This window comes from Typopeltis vanoorti, chromosome 12 (assembly GCF_054136105.1).
Source record: "Typopeltis vanoorti isolate ZY-2024b chromosome 12, IOZ_Tvanoo_1.0, whole genome shotgun sequence".
Taxonomy (NCBI): domain Eukaryota; kingdom Metazoa; phylum Arthropoda; class Arachnida; order Uropygi; family Thelyphonidae; genus Typopeltis; species Typopeltis vanoorti.
This window is the reverse complement of record NC_143560.1, coordinates 71,741,509-71,762,171: the sequence shown is the minus strand read 5'-3', so window position 1 is coordinate 71,762,171 and position 20,663 is coordinate 71,741,509. Positions and strand designations below refer to the sequence as shown.

Sequence of the window (20,663 nt, the reverse complement as noted above, 5' to 3'; positions counted from 1 at the left end):
TAAAGTCACCTTTGATGCAAAAAAAAAAAATAAAGTAAAATAGAAAAAAAATCAATGCACTTTAAAGCCTACTGCTACCCTTATAGCTGTAGATGACCCAGGACGTTATTTAAAAAATGCTGTACTCGTACATCCGTAGTGTGGCTTGTTTACTTTATATAAATATAGCTGTTCTGAGTCGGCATTTTCTCCTTTCTAATTCTAGAAGAGTCAAGGGCGGAGATAGTGTTATCCAGGAAGAAAAGTGTGTGGGTTGAGACTCGTGATACAAATTCCAAACCGCCTAAATTTTAGATATAATGCAACGAAATAGTGAGATCTTTACACAACGCTACACCATCATTACACCAGAATCATGCTTCCAGATGATGTTCATCACATATATACAATGACTAAATCAAACTATTTAGTAGATCTTAAATCTGCCTACATGTATTAGAGAGAGAGAGAGAAAACAACTGATCGTAACAGTGCAATTTAAGCTTACAATAACCAAGAGAAACTTTGAAACTAGGATGACATAATTTATTCTTCTGCTTTCTACAACACACAAACAACCCAAATATCCAAGAAATTAGATCTGCATACACAATCATACCAGGCAGCACTATGGAGGGTGTTTTTCTTACGTTGTAGTATGGGGAAATTTGAGTGGTCATTCTCAGTTTTGAAACAGAAGTGACAAACGGATTCTCCACAGAATCTGAAAGATAAACAAAATACAATTATAAATCATTATGCACAGTTTCAACAACATATATATTACAATTTAATTTATTTTAATAACGGAAATGAAAGTTCTTTCAGCATAAAAATGCCAAAGAAAGATAATATATTTTCAACACGAATATCAACTTCAGAGAACTTACCTAAAGTTTCAAAAGGTGAGGGCTACAGACTCCTCCTTTTATCGTAAATGTTTCAGGATTTATTGACTTCTTGCTGGAGTGTCACACATCACTGCTGGCATAATCCAGGAAAAAAGTGTTATGTAATATAAACAGCACATAAGACTCTTTTTTTTTTAATCCTGGAAAATATCGCCTCACACAGAGGAATTTTTCTAGAATTCTTTCTCTATTGCAGTTTAATTAAATTACAAGGAGTTTTGCTCCTGGATATAATTTATCCCTAGAAAAATAACAACTTCAAGTAAAAGTATTATTATACCAGTCAGGTTTCTTCATGTCCAGTTGAAACTGCAAAATCCAATTGGAAATTTCAAATTCTTTTTCGCATGAAAAATCCTCTTGCCTCTTAAATCTTGTTAAATCTTAAATATTTCTAATATTGAAAACGTTGTCCATGTGATTTTCGATTAGATATATATATATCAAACCTCTTCAAAAAGCTTTTTGTAGGAAGTTCCTCGACAGTAATAAGAAAACAGACAGAAATTGCGTAGCTTATTCCATTTACCTACGACAGAGGGCAGTAAGGGTCTTATCACTGCATTTCTGGTAGGATATTAAAAAATATGGTACAAAGCTTTTAAAGAGATCTTTGACGATAACTTGGACAGGAGCCACAGTTTTCTTTGTTCGTTAATGCTGCCAGAGGCACCTTCAGATGGTATCACCCTTCCGCCTCCAGATCAACTCACTTCTGTTTGACAGACGTCCAGCAAATGTTTTCAGATGTCAAGCAAGAAAAATGATAAAGTGAAAAGACATGCGAAACTGATAGGGCTTCTTAGATTTTAAAAACATTAACAAAACATGTATTTCTAGGTTTGTGAAGACCTTTTTTGTTTGCTTGCTTGTTTGTTTGTTTTTTTCTTGTATAAATGCAATCGTTTGTGAACAAGTTGTGACGTTCGTTATTGAAGAAGTTAGTTCTAACAGTGATAAAAGAAACTAATTCAACACGAGATTTATACAGTGTAAGTTCTAACGATAAGATCGGTGAAGTTGTTCGCACAGCGCCTGGTACAGAAAATTTCATCCACAAACATTTGATGTAAGAATACTAAAGAAGCCGTAATGACCAACCTTTTAAGTTTCTCTCATTCAGCCTCGATCAGCTTTCTGCTGTTGAGTGTATTCCACTGCTTAAATTACAATAAATCATGATTTTTCTAATGAACGTTAATGTAATTTGCATATATCCAATTTGCAAATTGGAAGTTAGATGCGTCTTATTTTACAAACAAGTGAAGCTCTTTTATTATATAAATAGAAACAGACATAAGCAAAAATAGACATGTTGGTTCATGGACCAGTAATTGATCGCTTCCTCCTCCTCCTTCTCCCCTCCTCCGAGAGTTACTGAACCAACTGATTCGAATCAGATTACAGGAACGAAGTTAGTGAAGGAAGAACTCTTACCCACTCCAAATAAACAGTGGAATGTAGAGGGACACATTTTACTATATGCATATAAAAAAACAATATTCGGTATGAAATAACATAGTTCATTATAATATATATTATAATAGTATATTATAGTGTTCATTTGAAATAGCAGCTAATTTTCTATGCAGAAACGAAAAAAAAAAAAAAAAACGAAGATGTACAGAGGTGATTTAACATGCCAGTACTTGATTTCAAAAATGAGACAAGTAATGAATTCTTCGGAAAAGAATTCTTCCAGCATGACACAGTTTATAGCTTACTGATGGTGATCCGATTAATTAGGGCGAATCCCCTCTCCTGTCTTCATCACTGAGTTTCTTAGCTTGTACTGACAGATGACCAGTGTTTGCTGTGGATATTACAGTATTACTCTTTACTGAACCCTATTATCTAAAAGTTCCCAAAATCCGTTAACGTCACCGTTTTTCTTTATATGTTCATCATTTCTTTCTTATTCAGAGATTAAAGCAAGTAATGATCACTCCCTTTGAACGTCTACGTGAAGAAAGCCGCTGAAAATTATTCGACTTGATAAATATGAACTACTGTCAATTGTTGCTCATGATTTAGGTACTATGAGAGAGAGAGAGAGAGAGAAACAATAAAATATTGGAGGAAACTTGAGCTCCATCAGACTCCTGGTCATTTTCTTTTTTATTTCACTGCTATATCGCTTTTAGGTGGCCAGCTCTCACAGCTGAGTTTGGAAATCATCACTTTACTGAAGTTAATTTTAAATTTAATAGTGCAGGAAAATGACATCTGCATGCTACTATCACTTCGCACTTGCTTTTCTTTTGTTTTTCGTGGTTTTATTCAGCTAGTTCTCATTGTTTTTTATTTATACGATTTGAGAAATCTCAAAAGTATTTTTCCCAAACGATATTAAAGAAAGAGATCTTATATGGAAAATTGAGTATTCATTAAATAAAATAAATGCCATTATCCAATAAATTAAAAAAAAAAATCAGCTAACGCCTTTTTATTCCCGTATACGGGAGTAGGCGAGGCCATTTAGCCCTATCTAACTTTTGGAGACTGAGTGGGCAGTTCAATCTCCACTGGTACCCAATCAGAGACAGATGGGAATCCAATAAATAAATATCCAATAAATAAATGACATTAAAACATTCCAGTGATATTGATAATATTACTGACTCGTTTAATAAATATCCAATAAATAAATGACATTAAAACATTCCAGTGATATTGATAATATTACTGACTCGTTTAATACTGTGATCTGCTATGAAAAACACCTAAAATAAGTCTGTTGATGTTATTTTAAGTGGAATTAAAGTTAGTCGGAAAAACTGGCTTTTTTTTTCTCCTTTCTCCTTTTCCCAATTAGATAACGTGTTAGTTTAGTTTCGGAACACTTGTTAATTGTGCTTGTATGCACTTAACTTTATTTCGTATGTTCTCAGACTTTTTTTTATCATCATCATCAAATTCCTGCCATGTACCCACAAGGGGTGTACAGGATATGATAGTACTACATGAAAAAAATTACACCATTATTAATTTCCTATCTACAATTTTCCTCCAAATCAGTCTGTTACTTGTCTAGACTCCAATATTATCAGATCTTATATTTCTATCGTCTAAGGCACTTTGTACCGTATCAATCCACCTACAGTATATCTTGGTCTTCCTCTGGGTCGTTTTGCTGCCAACCTGGCAGAGAACACTTGTTTTGCTAATCTTTCCTCGCCCATTCTGTTTAAGTGACCATACCACCTGAGATTAGCTCTGCTAACGCATTCCTGGATGCTGACAATGTCAAGTTCTTTCTTAATATCCTCGTTTCTAATATGATACTGCCATTGATGCCATCTGTTCACGCCTCTAATCTTTCTCAGGACTCTCATATCTGTGGTCTCTAGTCTTTGGGCAAGTGCTTTACTTCTGACCCAGCTCTCAGATCCATAAGTTTTTAACTTATGGATCTGAGAGCTGGGTCAGAAGAAGAAGATCACAAAATCTTCCTTAGAGTTGAATTTACTCTAATCTTGATCCAGATGACTAACCGATCTGTTCATTTTCTGGAACTGCTGTTTCCTTCGGCGGTACTACAGTCCTTGGGGGAAAAAAAAGAATGTTAACGATCTTGGAGAAATCACACAGGCCATCAGTTCAGTGTGCTTAACGGGGGATACTTTGCATATTACTCTGGATACAAAAACATCTATGGAGAAGTAATATGGATGAAGAACATCATGGCTAGAACATACGACGAACGACTTCTTCAATAGTCTCAACTGTAGAGCCTACCTCTCCAAAAGCAGAAGAAGCAACACTGACGAAGCTATGTTAGTAAAGAAAATTGAAGACAAGGGAGACCATGCAACAGCAGGAATAATTTTGATCAAAAGAAAAAAAAATAGCAGAGACCGTTGACGTATTATATGAGCTATCTTCTCAAATAGATGAATCATGAGCAGAGATAATCACTAACTACTGGCTCCTAATTTTAAATTAAAGATAACAGTTCTTAGTTAAAAACCACTTTTGCTGCAATTTCCATGAATGTAAAAATATACAAAGTCTATATTGAGCAGTTTAAACAATATACTTTTATAAAACATATAGTTATCTTATGGAAATAAACTTTGTGCTGCCGAAAGTAGACTTCCACAATTGTTTTCTTAGCATGTGTGTGTGTGTGTGTGTGTGTGTGTGTGTGAGAAAGAGAGAGAGAGAGAGAGAGAGAGAGAGAGAGAGAGAGAGAGGATGAAATATAAAGGTACGATGGCAGCAAGAGAGCTTAGTCATTATAGCTAAATGTATTATAGAACCACATCTTACAAAACTCTGCGATCTGTGAAATTTTTTCCAAAAATAAAAAATAAGTGTCCTGTACTAACTGTTGAGCAGCATTGATGGAGTGAGTCTTAGGATTCCCAATGTGGGATTATGAATGTGGGATTATGCGTCCCCCAAGCCATACAACACAAAATTTAAAACATACTGACAAGATGCCTTTCGACCGCCCGTGCCCCATATGCTCGTTTGTGAATCGGTCCTCGTCAGATCACTCATTCCATCTCTGCTAAGCATTGACGATTTTTGTTTATAATTTACATATAATAATGCAAACGAGTGTTTACACAATTGCAATAATCACTCACCAAGGATCAGCTGTTGAATTCTGCGCCGCCTGGTGGGAATTTTCTTTAAAACCTCCGAGGAGAAGATCTGATTGAGATGGGCTGGAAGAAGAATTGATAAGAAATTATCATTTGAAGCTGTAAGTGCATTCGGAAACTAATGTGAATGAATATCAAATGACAGGTTTGGAAATGAGAGTGTAAGCCATGAGATGTATTTTTGTTTTACGTGGCCAAGTTCAGAGTCCCTTGCTTTTTAACTGTTTCAATGTTTTGGTTAATAGCTGCATGCTAGTTCCGTCACCTGCAATATTTGCAAAAAAGGAACTTCAGACGTGAAAAAACAAGAAATTTCTTAAGAAACCTGACAAGATTACAACAGAATGTTTTAATGAACCTGACTTTTTTTTTTTCACATTACAGGTGACGGAACTAGCATAAAGATATAAAACCAATACTATATATTCACTTCGAAAGCATAACAAATAGTACTTTTTAATATTAATACTTTACACTTTTGAAGAAAAAAAAGGTATAAAGTATTCAAAACTTTCAAAAATAAAATATTCATAATTCTGAATTTATGAACTGAGAAATTATGAACATGAAGTGAAGGAATAAATAGGGAAAATTCTGTCTGAACAAAATTGCTGCATACATATTTAATTAATATAATATTTTAATTAATATTTAATATAATTCATTTTCCGATCTCTGTTTCTGTTCTTTAGAAATAAACGCATAATCAGGTTACTTACTTGATCGATATTCAATCGCAGCGTATCCAGTTCGGACTTCACGCTCTGACACCGTTTCTGAGAGCTGCTTAATTGATCCACGGTTTCCTGTAAGGATCGCTGGACTTCATCGTAATTAGACTGCATGTCCTGCAAGGAAAAAAATGCTTATCTTCAATAGCAATCAGTGCAGAAATATGGACACGGAAATAAAGTGAAAGAGAAAATAAAACTGTACACCGACAGTATCCTATTCCTTTGTTTTGCAATTAGAAGTCTGATATACCAGAAATAAACTTTTACGTATCTCACCCACTCATACCCTCCCCCTCAAGCAGAATTTGTGTTATAGAGTTAGCTGCAGTCCTTTCTAATGGTCCTGACCTTGCTTTTTTTGATTGCTTGATCGTCAGCCCATCTCTGCCTTCACATACTTTCTTAGTCACGAAACTATTTGCATAAAAGCAGAAATATGTAAGTAACGTAGTTGTGCAAAATGCATACGCATAATTCACTCATTGCGAGTGATATTTAGCTACTGTTAAGTAGTTACAGACCTTCATAACTGGGATATACGCAACTTAATTTAAATATAAGGTGAGGATATGCTTATAAAACAAAACAGGATTTACTTAGGTTTTGAATTATATAATGTGTTATTAAGCAAGTACGTAACAGCTTTCATTGAAAACCAGAAGTGTAGAGAAAAAACAGGCAATAGTGAGAAGTCATAAAAATCTTTAAGAAAGAATTCCATTGTAGTATATTATTGTCGAAAGACAGCATTTGCATCACATTATTTATGATTGTCTAGTTTAGAAAGAAATCTTTCTCAGAAGAACCTATAATTTTGAGCAGCTTGTATCTCGCTGCAAGTCTCACTATAAGCATTTGCTTTAATAACTATTGTTGTATAAAGCTAGCGAAACATCGAGTGAGTGTTGTGCAATTTTAACGGAACGATTATTAAGCTGATTTTTATTCTCACTTGATTTCTTAAATGTTTCTATTCTTCTTATACTGTAGCTCAACTCCATCGACCACGAGTTCTAGTTCGGTTCAGCAGGTTTCTCATCATTTCTAAAATTCAAGTCAATCTTAAAGGTTTTCTGCCGCTCTTGTATGCAAAGGGAGGCTACAATGCACGAATACTACACGAGAAAAAAAAATCTGCATGGATGTCTAAATCTCTAATCTCTGAAGACAAATTAGTCAGATGAGAATATCGCTCCCTTTACAATCCGAACATCCCTTAAATTCCATTGCCCACTGTGCATTTCTTGATAGGCACACCACCATGATCGCGTATACAGAGAAAATTAGGAAGTTCAACTTTCCAACACCACGCCAAGACATTTGACTGGGATAGCAGCTAACCATTTTCAAAGTTCGATACTCAATTATGACTTTCTCTAATATCACAGGCACTTTCTGAATATTTTTGGAATAGCTGCTGCTTCGAATATTGCTGATCTCATCAGTTTATCTTGAGCCAGAGGTGTAATCGCTTATCACTGTGAGCACAGTGCAAGTTACGTGTATTATTATTGTTATTATTTGACTCATCGAGGGAAAGGCAATCTACTTCACACAATCCACCTCCTACGCTGTTTATTCCTCCGTCTACATACAACACCACCAGGGTCGTCGCCAGATTAGATCGTGCCCTGAGGCAAACAATTAAATATCGCCCCTAATGGATTATAAGACAAAAAAATATAAGAAAATCTCCAATTGCTATTATGTTTTTATTACAAGAGAAACATTAATTCAAAACGATTACATAATAATATTAATTAAATGTTTGCTCTACGGGGATATCGCACAAAAAACTGTTTATAAGCTCTTCTAGATTTAAATTATAATCTATGTCCGCCTCTATCGATAGAGTTGCTAGACCAAATAAATCTTTCTTGGGTCATTGCTGTTCGCAAATAATTTTTAATCAGTTTAAGCTTGAAAAAAATTCTTTCCGCACTTGCTGCGCTAACAGGAATTGTTAGCGTAGCGACGGCGCCTACCGCAATATGACCGAACGAGAGCCCTTATTAAGCCGCGCTGTGAGGCAGGCTGCCTCTATGCTACACCATGTCGACGGTACTGAAAAACCATCTACTCACAACGTCATCTACCGACCAGGCCAAAAAGTAGATGATGATTTGCCTGTATTTAGGATGAAAAATCTAGCATTTTCGAAAGAAGAAAACCTCTGTATGAGATCTGCTAACTAACCTTCAATTGAAAATACAGTATATGAACTGCTCATAAAGATTCCTCTGGTCACGACAGGAATCGAACTCAGGCCTTTTGCAATCGAAGGATGCGATGTCCCGTTCTCTCATTTGTGCTGAAGAGGTGTTACAAAATACAGTCAACAGATACGAACTTTTTTTTTATATGAGAGCTCATGTATCCCATCTCAACTGGAGTCCATCACCATCTTGGAAAATTGTCAAAAATAAATTCAGTAACTTTCTAATAATTTAGAAAATTCAAGTATTGTTAAAGTGCTTTAGTTCGTCATCTAATTTTATTTGTTGTGTTTCTTATTAAAAAGTCGTTTGGAATTAATTAATATTTAAGTAAACATGACGGTATTAGCTCTTAATAATAAGAAGAAGCGAGAGAAATATGTTGAGGGCATCACCTTGTTCCCACAGTAAACCATTGCCTAATCACAGCCGCACTTAAAGTGAACTTAAAACACAATAACTCATTGAAATTGGGTACTCACCATTAGCTGAGTGGTGTGCTTCTTTATAGCTTTCTGCAGTTCTGTGGTCTGTTGATTGCAATCGTCCATTGCGATAGTTAGATCAGTTAACTCAGTCTGCATTCTATTCTTCAGGGTGGTAACTTCACTTCTTATTCGAGAATCTGCTTCGGAAATGGTTTTAGTAATGCTATCGATTTGATTTTGCAATTCACGGCTGTGGAGAGATAAAAACAAAACTTTTGTTATTTTAAGCAAAAACATTCACACAGAATTGTGCATAAATATGGCTTCTATTTTAAAAAGAAAAAGTTAAAGTCACTATAGAGATATGATCGCATTAATGAGAACCGAATAAGAAGTAACGAAAAATAACAAATGTTTCGGAATGTATGGTCATGGTTTTATAGGAATGATTGTAGTTGTGTATTTATTTTTTGTAGTGTATTTTCCTAATCGTAAAAACCTGAGTAAACCTTTTGGTTGTTTCAGGCGGTTTCATTGTATGTACTAAAAATAACACCTTGTAATAAAAAAAGAATGGAAACTGAATATTTAAAGCAGATCCATGCAAATTATTTAGATTTTAGAAGATTGGAATTAGTGTGTTATTTTTATTGCATCATTTACCTTCTAGTCTGTTCATAATATGTCAGAGCTTTGTCGAGTTCGACTGAAAAGAGTTTGCGGTGATAGGGTTATTGGCTATTTGAAGTTATGGCCGAAGCAACGAAAGCTATAAGGATTATAATATAAGCTATAAGGTGTATTATAATGTGAGTTAATTTGTGTGTGTTTCTGTCCAGTATGTCTGTTCTGTAGGATAAAAAGTCTGAGTTTTCCGGAGGGGAATCCTGCTACTACTTCCATATGTGTGCATAGAGATGACTTGTGTAGTGTAACCACACACACACACACACACACACACACACACACACACACACACACACACACACACACACACACACACACACACACACACACACACACACACACACACACACACGTTATTATTAGCGTATCCGAAATACTTCTGCATATGTTGTTATACATATGCAGAAGTCTAAGAATGAGATAAAATTCCTTTCTCTGTTTGGTCTCTGAGGAAGAGTTTCTGGATTATGTAGAAAGAAAAATAATAAATACCAGAAATATATAAAATTAATTTTTAAAAAATAGAAAAGAGTCCTTAGTCTACCTACGGTACTAATGTACTATTTATTTATAATCCTTGATGGGTTGAAGTTACATAAAAAAAAGGAACGAAAACTGAAATCATAACATCGCATGTCTCTCTAACTTACACGGTGTGTGTTCGAATTCCTTACGGTATGGATATTTGTGAATATCTTTAGGTCGTAGATGAAATTCAAGGCACGTTGTAAGATCCCATCTTAACACAGCTTGAAAAACTTTTATGTTTGGGATCTAGAGTATGGTTCCCGAAACTAATGTGCACTCAGTGCCGTAGGTAAAGATTTTGCCGCCCGGTGTGGTCCCTGAGTTTGCCGCCCCTCTCAATACACACCAAAAATACTACAAAAAAAGTCAAAACGACGTATAGGGAAATTATAATTATACATATGCAGAAGTCTAAGAATGAGATAAAATTCCTTTCTCTGTTTGGTCTCTGAGGAAGAGTTTCTGGATTATGTAGAAAGAAAAATAATAAATACCAGAAATATATAAAATTAATTTTTAAAAAATAGAAAAGAGTCCTTAGTCTACCTACGGTACTAATGTACTATTTATTTATAATCCTTGATGGGTTGAAGTTACATAAAAAAAAGGAACGAAAACTGAAATCATAACATCGCATGTCTCTCTAACTTACACGGTGTGTGTTCGAATTCCTTACGGTATGGATATTTGTGAATATCTTTAGGTCGTAGATGAAATTCAAGGCACGTTGTAAGATCCCATCTTAACACAGCTTGAAAAACTTTTATGTTTGGGATCTAGAGTATGGTTCCCGAAACTAATGTGCACTCAGTGCCGTAGGTAAAGATTTTGCCGCCCGGTGTGGTCCCTGAGTTTGCCGCCCCTCTCAATACACACCAAAAATACTACAAAAAAAGTCAAAACGACGTATAGGGAAATAAATTAAAACACTATGTTTATTTGTGAAGTAAAACTTAATTTCAACATTCTAAAATGTTATTTTTCTTGCTTTTCAGTTAGCAAAATTGTCGATGACATTGTCGAAGTCTATTTCATCACTCAGTTGCTGTTCTGTAGACAGTATGGCAAGATTTCTTAAACGCAAAGTGCTGCTTGGGGCGGACAGCGCCTCCCCTCCCCTCAAGCTACGCCACTGTGTGCACTACAGGTTTACGGAAACGCTTCTTAGTTGAGATTGTCAAGAAAGAAAAAACAAAAGCTAAGTTGAGGATAAAAAAAAAAAAAAGCGAAAAATGGGGTAAGAAATGTTGCAGCTTTTTCGTTTTTTAAATCAATTAACTATTCAGAAAGAAACTCGCAGACACATGAAAAAAAAACTTAACACGACACTTTCTTCCTGGAAAAGGAGTGGAAGGTCGGGACACCCCGCAGCAATTAACGATGAGCTCATCCACACACCAAATGTGCAGTTCTTTGAGTAAGGCTTAATCTGTCAGAACAATCATTTCTCTCCTCATGGCACATTTTAACGGTATGCTGATATCAACAGCTGCATACGAAAAGCTTTCGTATACTTTTAACTGCATATTTTTCAATATCAGTAGCTGTGCTTTCTTCTCACTGCTGCATAAACTATTATCTTTCATTACATCAATAGCAGTTGTTTTGTATACATGCTATTCTCCTCTAGTGCATTTCATTTTAATATCCAGGATTAAATGAGAGAATAAAATTATTTTTTATGCTTTTATTGTCACATAGTATTGCATATTCCTTTAAGCCTGTTTTATCCAGTCTTATCTCAGAATCATTTTTAAATTAAAGTGAATCCTATGTCATACTTTTTCATTACTTTTTCATTGTTCCCCATCCGCATTTTACAAATTTGTAAAAAAAAAAACAAAAAAAACGTATATTTATATACTATAGCAAGAAAGTGTTTATTAAGTTTTGAAATTCATTTTCTTTTCGTGATTTTAGAATTAACAGTGGTACGTACTAAAAACTTTCAAGATAATTTTAGAATTACTAAAAGTCCAATTTACCTAGACAGGTCTTAAATTTCATATCTTGTCCTGACTAATTGTAAGAAAAGAAAGCAAAAAGCATCTGAGTCTGTCCACTTAAAATAGATCTGTCGTCTGCTGCATGCGGAACTACAGCTATGTAGTCGCAGCGTCAGTGACTTTCTTTATTTCACTGTCTGGAAGCACCGCCTGTAGTTTTTTTTTTTTTTTTTTACTCATACAGCTTAAGTTGGTAGTGTATAAATTTATTAATGCACGTAATTATAATAAAAATAATAAATTATTACGAACATTAATGCACTTCTTAATTTATTACATAATGCGTGTGGTAATGTAATAAAAATTGCTGTACTAACCTATTGTTATTATTTTAATTTTTATGCTAATAATTTTACAATCATTTGTAGTACCCTTCGACACTTTAATTTATGTCAACTAAAGGTAACTGGTCTTAATTTCTTTCATTTTTGAAAGAAAGCTGAAAACGAAAATTTCGTCACATAATTTAACGCATAAAACTGCAATCCGTTTGATTCCAGAATAAAATAAGCAGAGCTATAGCCATTACTAATTTCTTCGCATATTCAACTAATGGCCTGTTTGCCATTCTTAACGTTTTGCTATTACAGAAACTTTATCTATACTATTTTGACAAAAGTTTGGACACCTAGTTCTGGTGAAAAAATACATTCTAATTACTTAAGTTAAAGGATATTACATCCCATATTGTTTCTTAGCCGAATAAGAAACTCAAAGAGTTTCATGCCGAATATAGAAACTATATAAAGTTCGGCGATTCCAAGCGTAAGCAAATACCTGGATAGTGCAACACCTCACCCATTTGGTAGTGCTAGTTCTACCCACTCACTGATGAGACTTCAATAAAGGTTGAAACCGGTCTGGGTAGTGACCTTCTCTCATAATGTAGGACAATAATACAGCTCTTTGGAGCTAAGTTCACATTATGAGTAAATACCAAGAATAGTGATCGGAGCTTGCTCCACCCTTACTATGAGTTGCCTGAGTTTGCACTACCAAATGGGTCAGGTGTTGCACTATCCAGGTATTTGCTTACGCTTGGAATCGCCGAACTTTATATAGTTTTTTTATTCGGCCTGAAACTCTTTGAGTTTCTTATTCGGCTAAGAAACAATATGGGATGTAATATCCCTTAACTTAAATAAGTTCATGTCGCCGAATTGAAGCCTTTGGCTCTTCATATAATTAGCATTCTAATTATATTTCTAATACCGAGTGCGACCATCTTTGGCAGCAGCTACATTTCGGGGCATGCTTTCAACCAATTTCTGTACGTCGCAACAGGAATATTCTTCCACTCCTCGCGCAAAGCTACCTCCATTATTGATGCTAATGACAGCTGATGTGGTCTGAGCGAATTCGGCGTTCTAATCCATCCCAAAAATGTTCGATGAGGTTGAGGTCTGGACTCTGAGCCAGCCAGTCCAACACTTCAACGTTGTTTATGGAAACCAGTCTCGGATACGCAGTGCATTATGGTATGGAGCATTGTTATTCTGAAACCTGCAAGGATCACTGGCGAAGTACTTTTACAGCGTCGGAAGCATGAGGCTATCCAGGATGTTCACCAATGGACCAAGTCCCATCCAAATGACACATCCTATTACCAAACAAACATACATTTGAAGGCTCTGTAAAGAGCCTCCACCAAACTTGACAGTTGGAATAACACAGTCCTGCAAGAATCGTTCCCTAGGTAATCAGATCCAAACGCGACCATCAGAGTGAAACATTTCGAAGCATGATTCGTCGCTTCACAGATTGGAAAAGCGTTCTGTGAAGCTTCATAGATTGGAAAAGTGTTCTGTGAGGCTTCACAGAATGCATTTTTAATCATCTGCAGTCCAAACGTCGTTTGGCGTTGGGGAAAAGGTGATGTATGGCTTGTTCGCAGCAGCAGCTCTGCCGTGGTAACCTAAGGCATGGAATTCTCTGTGGACAGTTCTAGTGCTGACAGATTTTCACTTTTCACTATCTGTTATTATCACTTGTATTGATCTAAATACTTGCTGCATCTATTTTATTATATTTTCATTTGTACTACTTCTTCAGTGTTAATAAAATTTCAGTTTCAATTTCCCACTTTGAATCCTCGAGAATATTGTAAATGTGTCTGCACGGTTAGTCTAGTGACTTTGCGCTTCGCAACCATATGCCTGGGAAAGGAGTGTCCTATGTTCGATTCTCGTCGATGACACGAGGAGCTTAAGGATCCTCCTCAGCCATAGCTAAGTTATCCTGTCTTGGGCATGGACAGTAGGGTTTTTCCGCCAGTTTATCTGGAGTTTTTCATTCCGCTAGCAGTAGGGTTTTTTACGCCAGTTTATCTGGGGTTTTTCATTCCGCTAGCAGGCAAAATGGTCCCGTGAACACACAGGGATTACAGTTAGGAATACTGACCCAGCCGTAGGCCTGATTCGTCAGTTATGCCGGTTCCGATCCCGAATAAAATTTGGGGGAACTGAGATGGTGCTGTACCTCCCCGTAAAGGGGACTCACGGCTGCTGTATCATCATATGATAATAATAATTATTATTATTGGAAATGTGATGGGGATAATTTAATTATCTAGATAAAGTCACTGTAATTTGAATAATCCTAAACGCAATAATATACCTGTTTAACTTAATCAGAAAACGTAAATGTTCGTGATTTAAGGGGATAAAATGGTATCACTTGGTATTAAGGACAGATTTGTCTTTTGTCTGTTACAGTTAACAGACAAATGCCAACTTTGAAAATATACACATTCATTTATTAAGAAAACAGGTAATGCCTTTTATTCCCTTATAGGGAGCGAGGTCATTTTAGTCCTAAATTTTGGAAACTGACTGGTGCAGTTCAGTCTCCACTGGTAATTAATCAAAGATAGCTGGCCCATGTCTATCACCAATTATAAACGGCATCCGATGAAGAGACGACTGACAAGTATCGCCATCTGTCGTCCCTAACCGTAACATGATATGTTAATCTGTAATAGTGTTGGTTGAACGGTCGATTTTCTTTAAATTACGGGACGATAAAAACCGTTTTCTCATGCCAGAGAGATTGACGAACTTGGGAAAAGGTCGAAGAAAGGCTTAGGAAAAAAGTTCCCTTAGTCGCAACTAGAAGTGAACCTAGTCTAGGCCTTTCTTCGAGTGGCTTAGCACTGAGGAAGCTGTATATATATATATATATATATATATATATATATATATATATATATTGTTGAAATTAGGATTTACTCGGGATGTATACATTTATAAAAATAAATTTAACTGACTAGAACCCGAGAAAGTATAACAAAAACCTTTAATACATCACAACTAGTTTCATCGGTGATCCGACTTCTTCAGGTGAAGAAGTCGGATCACCGATGAAACTAGTTGTGATGTATTAAAGGTTTTTGTTATACTTTCTCGGGTTCTAGTCAGTTAAATTTATTTTTATAAATATATATATATATATATATATATATATATATATATATATATATACTGTATATATATATATATATAGAAAGAGTTACGTGCATATGCACATATGCACGTAACTCTTGAGTCGTGTACAGTTTTTTAGCACAGTAACAATATCATTTGTTTTTCATATCAACGGTGTAATATTTAAAATTTACCGTTGAGCATATTGTGCTCAACAATAAATCTTAAATATTACACCATTGCAATGATATTAATCGAGAGAAGAATCTAAGAATCCTTAAAAATGACATTGAATCCAAAGCATCATTCATTTATTATTTGCTTAAAAATAAGTTATGTTTAACTTATTTTTAAGCAAATAAAAAATAGAGAACAAATGCGTCAACATATTATTTTATCGATCCTTCTTTTTCCTTAATTGTTAAAATTTTACTAAATCTAATTTCATTCTTAGCCAGTAGAACTTAACAATCCTCTCTCTGTTATAACCTTGGTTTCTTCTGCTGCAGCAGCTGTCTCTTGTCATGTGGGTTAATCGGTGTTCATGTCCTCTGAACTCCTGGAGCCTTTCTGGTAGTTTTTCAGCTGTGAATGCATCAGACTTTCATTTTCCCCCCCGTCCTGCTGGCACAATTTCCACCAGGTTTTTGGCACAGCTCTTGACTATTTAAGACACACAGCAGTTGTCTTCTTTTTTTTAAAATTTTATTTCATCCAACTATCAAATTTAAATGCCTACATCCACTTTTTTGGTTGTATGGTTGCTCCCCTCCCTCTTTATTTTTTTTTAGCGATCAGACCCCAAAACGCCTTAGATTACTACCATTCTTCGGTTCGTTATAGTTCTTCCTATAGTGTGGTTTGGCTTTAATAGTACATCCAATTGCACTGACTGCTCATCCTGCTACTTCATTATATCATCACTTATTTCTCAGTCTCAACTGAAGCCAGCACTTACTAAGAATTTAACCAATATTAAGTTTGGTTAAGTCCAGGAACACACAAAACCATGATTAAAAGAATACAAGATAATAAACATAAAATTAACGTCATCTTTATACAGACTGAGGTCCACAGAAAATATGCCTTAGTCAATAGTCAGTAATTTTGTTTTAGCATTATCAGTGTTAAATATTTTATTTCAAAGTTTTCAGTTCTCGGAACATTTATTTCGAAAGAGATTCGCACAGTTTTGAAAACATAACTTTTCTGTGCTCAGCAAACCAGGACTGCTTGTTTGCTACCTATTATACTTTAGCCAGACGGTTCTAGTAGCCATTGTTATCCAACTTAATTGCTTGTTTTCCTCCCTCCCTCTCTCTCTCTCTCTCTCTCTCTGTAGGTTTTTCTCAATGTCCCGAGATCTTCCATTAATCTCATAACCGAGGAAGGTTGACACATTTTACGAAAAGTATATCTTAATAAATTTCACAAAGTAATGTCGAAACATTTTCATTTATTTTATTTTCTGGTCGATTTCCTCTATTTTTCTGAGGAAAGTTTTCTGCTTTTATAGCACATAAAACAGTGAGAGGCATTTTGCATCTCTTCATATTTGTTTTCGCAATTAAAAAAAAAAAGAAAGAAGCAATCTATTGATATTCGAAGATAATCTGTAGCAAATCACAAAGACAGAGGAGATTGTCATCCCAAAACAACCTCTGTGACAATCTCCTTTGTCCACTGTTTTGATGTGGTATTAATTTCTACATTATCCCAAATAACAGAAACTTTAAAACAAAATTACGATACCGTTTAAACTTTATTAACTTTGTGATTGACACAAAGTTCATATTCGCACAGAATAATAGAGCTATGATCCTGTCAGTATTTATTTATCACTAGAAGAATTTAAATTTATTAACGATCTTTTATTTATTTTTCCAGAGCAATCGTTTTGAGTAAATCAATTCTATTGAAGCGTGTTGTATGTTCAAAGCAACTAATTAGTAATTTGCGTAAATCTTTCAAGTTGAAAGAGAACAGTTGATGAAAGGAATCACAGACCAGGAACATGTGGTTTCTCTCATGTGCTGATGAAAAAAAGGAACCACATGTTTCCGGTAGCTCTTAACTCTTGGTAAAAAAATGGGGATATTCCTTCTGTCATCACTCACATTCCACTACTCGATGTGATGATTCCAGGAGTAAAAAAAAAACTTTATCCGTCTTTCTAAAATTTTACAAGGAATTCCTAAGCAACAGATCCTTCCTCGTCTCATCTTTATTTGTTTTCTTTCTAATGCTAAATTCAGTTCTCATAAGACTTGGAAAAGAGTCGTTTAGTGAGCTTCTTCGCTTGAAGGCAAGTTGCCTTTAAGCTCAGTACGATCTTGACAACTTACTTTGGTTGAAAAGATTTGCATTGGAATCCTGTCTAGGACAAGAACCTATGAAGGTGAGTCAGCTAATTTCATACGGAGGTAGAGGTTATCCTTCTGAAAACTGGTTTTTCGCATCGCACAATAAGAAAACTGCCAGAGTACATTGGTTTCATAACTTTGGCTACTTAGGCCGTAATTCTAAACAATAACAAGTCATCCTTTATCATTCAAGAGGCAAATTGGCCGTAGTACATGCTGACTTTATAACAAGTACTATTAATGACAGTAGATGGTGTTGAGTGCAGTTGACGGATTGTGGTATGGTGTGTAGATGAAGGATTACGCATTGTAGACTGTGGTTTGTGCGGAGTGCCCTCCCGAGATGAGTCCATCATTCCTTGGAGGTATCACGTAATAATAATAATAATAATAATAATAATAAACTTTAATCATTTAAATAAATATATTCTGGAAAGCATTTTACTAAAGAGTAGAATAATTTTTAAATGATGTAAGCAGTATCACGCTTTAATTCACAAATTTAAAAGGAAAAATGTACAAGTGTCTTTCATCTACATTATAATTTTTGCAACAGTTTGCTGCTTGTGCTTCTGAATATAAAATTATTATTATTATTATTATTATTATTATTATTATTATTATTATTAATAGTATCTCCATGGAGTCCAAAGACTCATCACGGGAAGCCCACAAGCATCGTAATATTCGAATGTTGTATTAATGCACTATAGATTTACTGATTTTCGTTGGTCAGATTCGCATAATAGAACAAATTAGGATTAAATTCACGTTGACTTACCTAATATTACGATTATTAATGAAGAAGTGCGCATTTAGCAGGGATGGCCACATCGTGCTTTTATTTACATTTATTTCATTCACATTTCATTTACATTTATTTCATTTTATTCACATTTATTTGCTATATAGCAGGGGTGGCCACATCGTGCCTCGCGAGCCGCATGCGGCTCGCGTCTACACGTCACGCTGCTCTTCACGATCTACCAGGAAAAATTAAACAAAAAGAGAAGAAGGGACAACAAAAAAGAGGAACAAAATAAAAAAAAAAGATAGAAGATAGAGAAAAAAACAGGGTTAATAAAAATTACTGCAATAAAAAAGTTTAATTCGAAAAACATTAAATGAAGTTTACTTTGAACAAGTAGAATACAGTAGTTTTAAAGTTGAAACAATAATTTTAGTTACTTATTTACTAGTAGAGGCTTTCCTTGTATTCGTTTTCTTAGTAAGCTCCTTAAAATTAGGTATGTAATTAATCAAAGCAGTTCTTACAAGTTCATTACAACCTCGCCATGCGCCCACTTACTTACTTCCGTACTGTCGCATTGGTAAAAGGTTGCGGCTCTTCTAAGTCTTACCGGAATTATTTTGTCTCCAAAAGGACGCGTAGTTGGCCACCCCTGCTACATAGCATAAAACTTAGATGCATTTATGTTTAATATACAACTTACTTCCTGATCTATGTATATGTATCACTTCAATATTCTGAAAAATGACGTTGTTATTGCAATTATGCGAAGCTTCAGCCACGTTTTTAGAAGCTATCCTTGTGTGTGGGTTCCCTGTTTAGGAGTGGAGCATGTTCCACAAAGGTGGCTGACGCTCCTGCTGAGAACTTTTATTTTTATATTTGCTCGGTTTCAAGCTATGAAAATATATTCTGGTTCGTTGCACACACGCACACAAAATTCGGCACCTTCTCGCCGAATGGGTAACTGATTTGCTCGAACAGCCAAAGCGATAACATATAGAGCTTGTTTTACATTTTCCGATCTCTCTCTCCATACTGAACTATTACTTATATTTTCTAAGGTGACGAAACCACTGTTTCGAGTACCTCAGTTTCTTTAAATACAATGTACATTCTCTTTTTGAGAAGCCTCCAAGTTGCAAGTCAACTGAAATCGCACTCGCTGTAAGTAGAGGATTGGCAAACGAAACTACCTAGTTACTTCAATTATTGTCCGTCTGTCAACTTCATCCTGTTGCCAATTGGTCCCACTCTTCTTTCCTTCTTTATTTAACTGAATGAAACTCTTTTTTTTTCTAAACAGAATGGAAAAGATTGAAATATCAAACGATTTTTGCAGCAAAAGATTTCACACTGATCAATTAAAGTGACTGGCAAAGGCCATCGGTGTGTAGGTTGAGAATGCATGATGATCTGTTACGGGAGAGACAAACTGAACGAATAAAATGAAAAAATGCCTCCATTAAAACTCCGGTGACGTTCAATGACTTCAGTGCACCATAGATGCCCGCTTACTGGGCGTGAAATAGCTTGAAAAACTTCATTTAATCTCTAGAGCAGGGTTTTTCGTATTATATAAAAAAAAATGAAATATAAAATATAAAAAAATAATGTACTATAGGTTTACGCCCTCCCTTGGGTAAGTCACATAAAAAACAGTTATATGCATCGCAAGTTAAGAAGCCATAGCGGATTACTGAGAATATTAGCGTTTAAAATAGCATTCCCGGATTAACTGCAGATCAATGGGTACAGTTTCTTCCTTCCTATTATCCTCTTCTTGTTCACATCCTTATTTAGCTAAACATGTCACCAGCACTCCACTCAGAGGACACGTGTCTGTCGTCTGAGTTGTTTCCCAGTGGAACATTAGCGTTTGTGTACACTACTGAGAAGAGGAAGTTCAGATAAGGTACATATTTAAAGCGACGTTTTTTTTTTCCTCTCTCTCTCTCTCTCTCTCTCTCTCTCTCTTTCTCTCTCTCCGGCGGAGACTGCACCTTACTTATGTTACCACTATTT

General features: G+C 35.3%; 1 protein-coding gene across 1 annotated transcript in view; it reads right to left on the bottom strand.

The window, feature by feature from the left end:
* Positions 1-503: 503 nt before the first annotated feature.
* Positions 504-20,663, bottom strand: part of LOC150100878 (uncharacterized) — a 32,490-nt gene continuing 12,330 nt past the window's right edge. Inside the window, exons 2-5 of the mRNA XM_090401423.1 lie at positions 8,936-9,131; positions 6,223-6,351; positions 5,486-5,566; positions 504-703 (exon numbers count right to left, since the gene is read on the bottom strand). Of these exons, the coding sequence (XP_090257549.1) occupies positions 5,531-5,566; positions 6,223-6,351; positions 8,936-9,131 (361 nt within the window). The 3' untranslated portion in view covers positions 504-703; positions 5,486-5,530. The remainder of the gene's footprint in view (positions 704-5,485; positions 5,567-6,222; positions 6,352-8,935; positions 9,132-20,663) is intronic.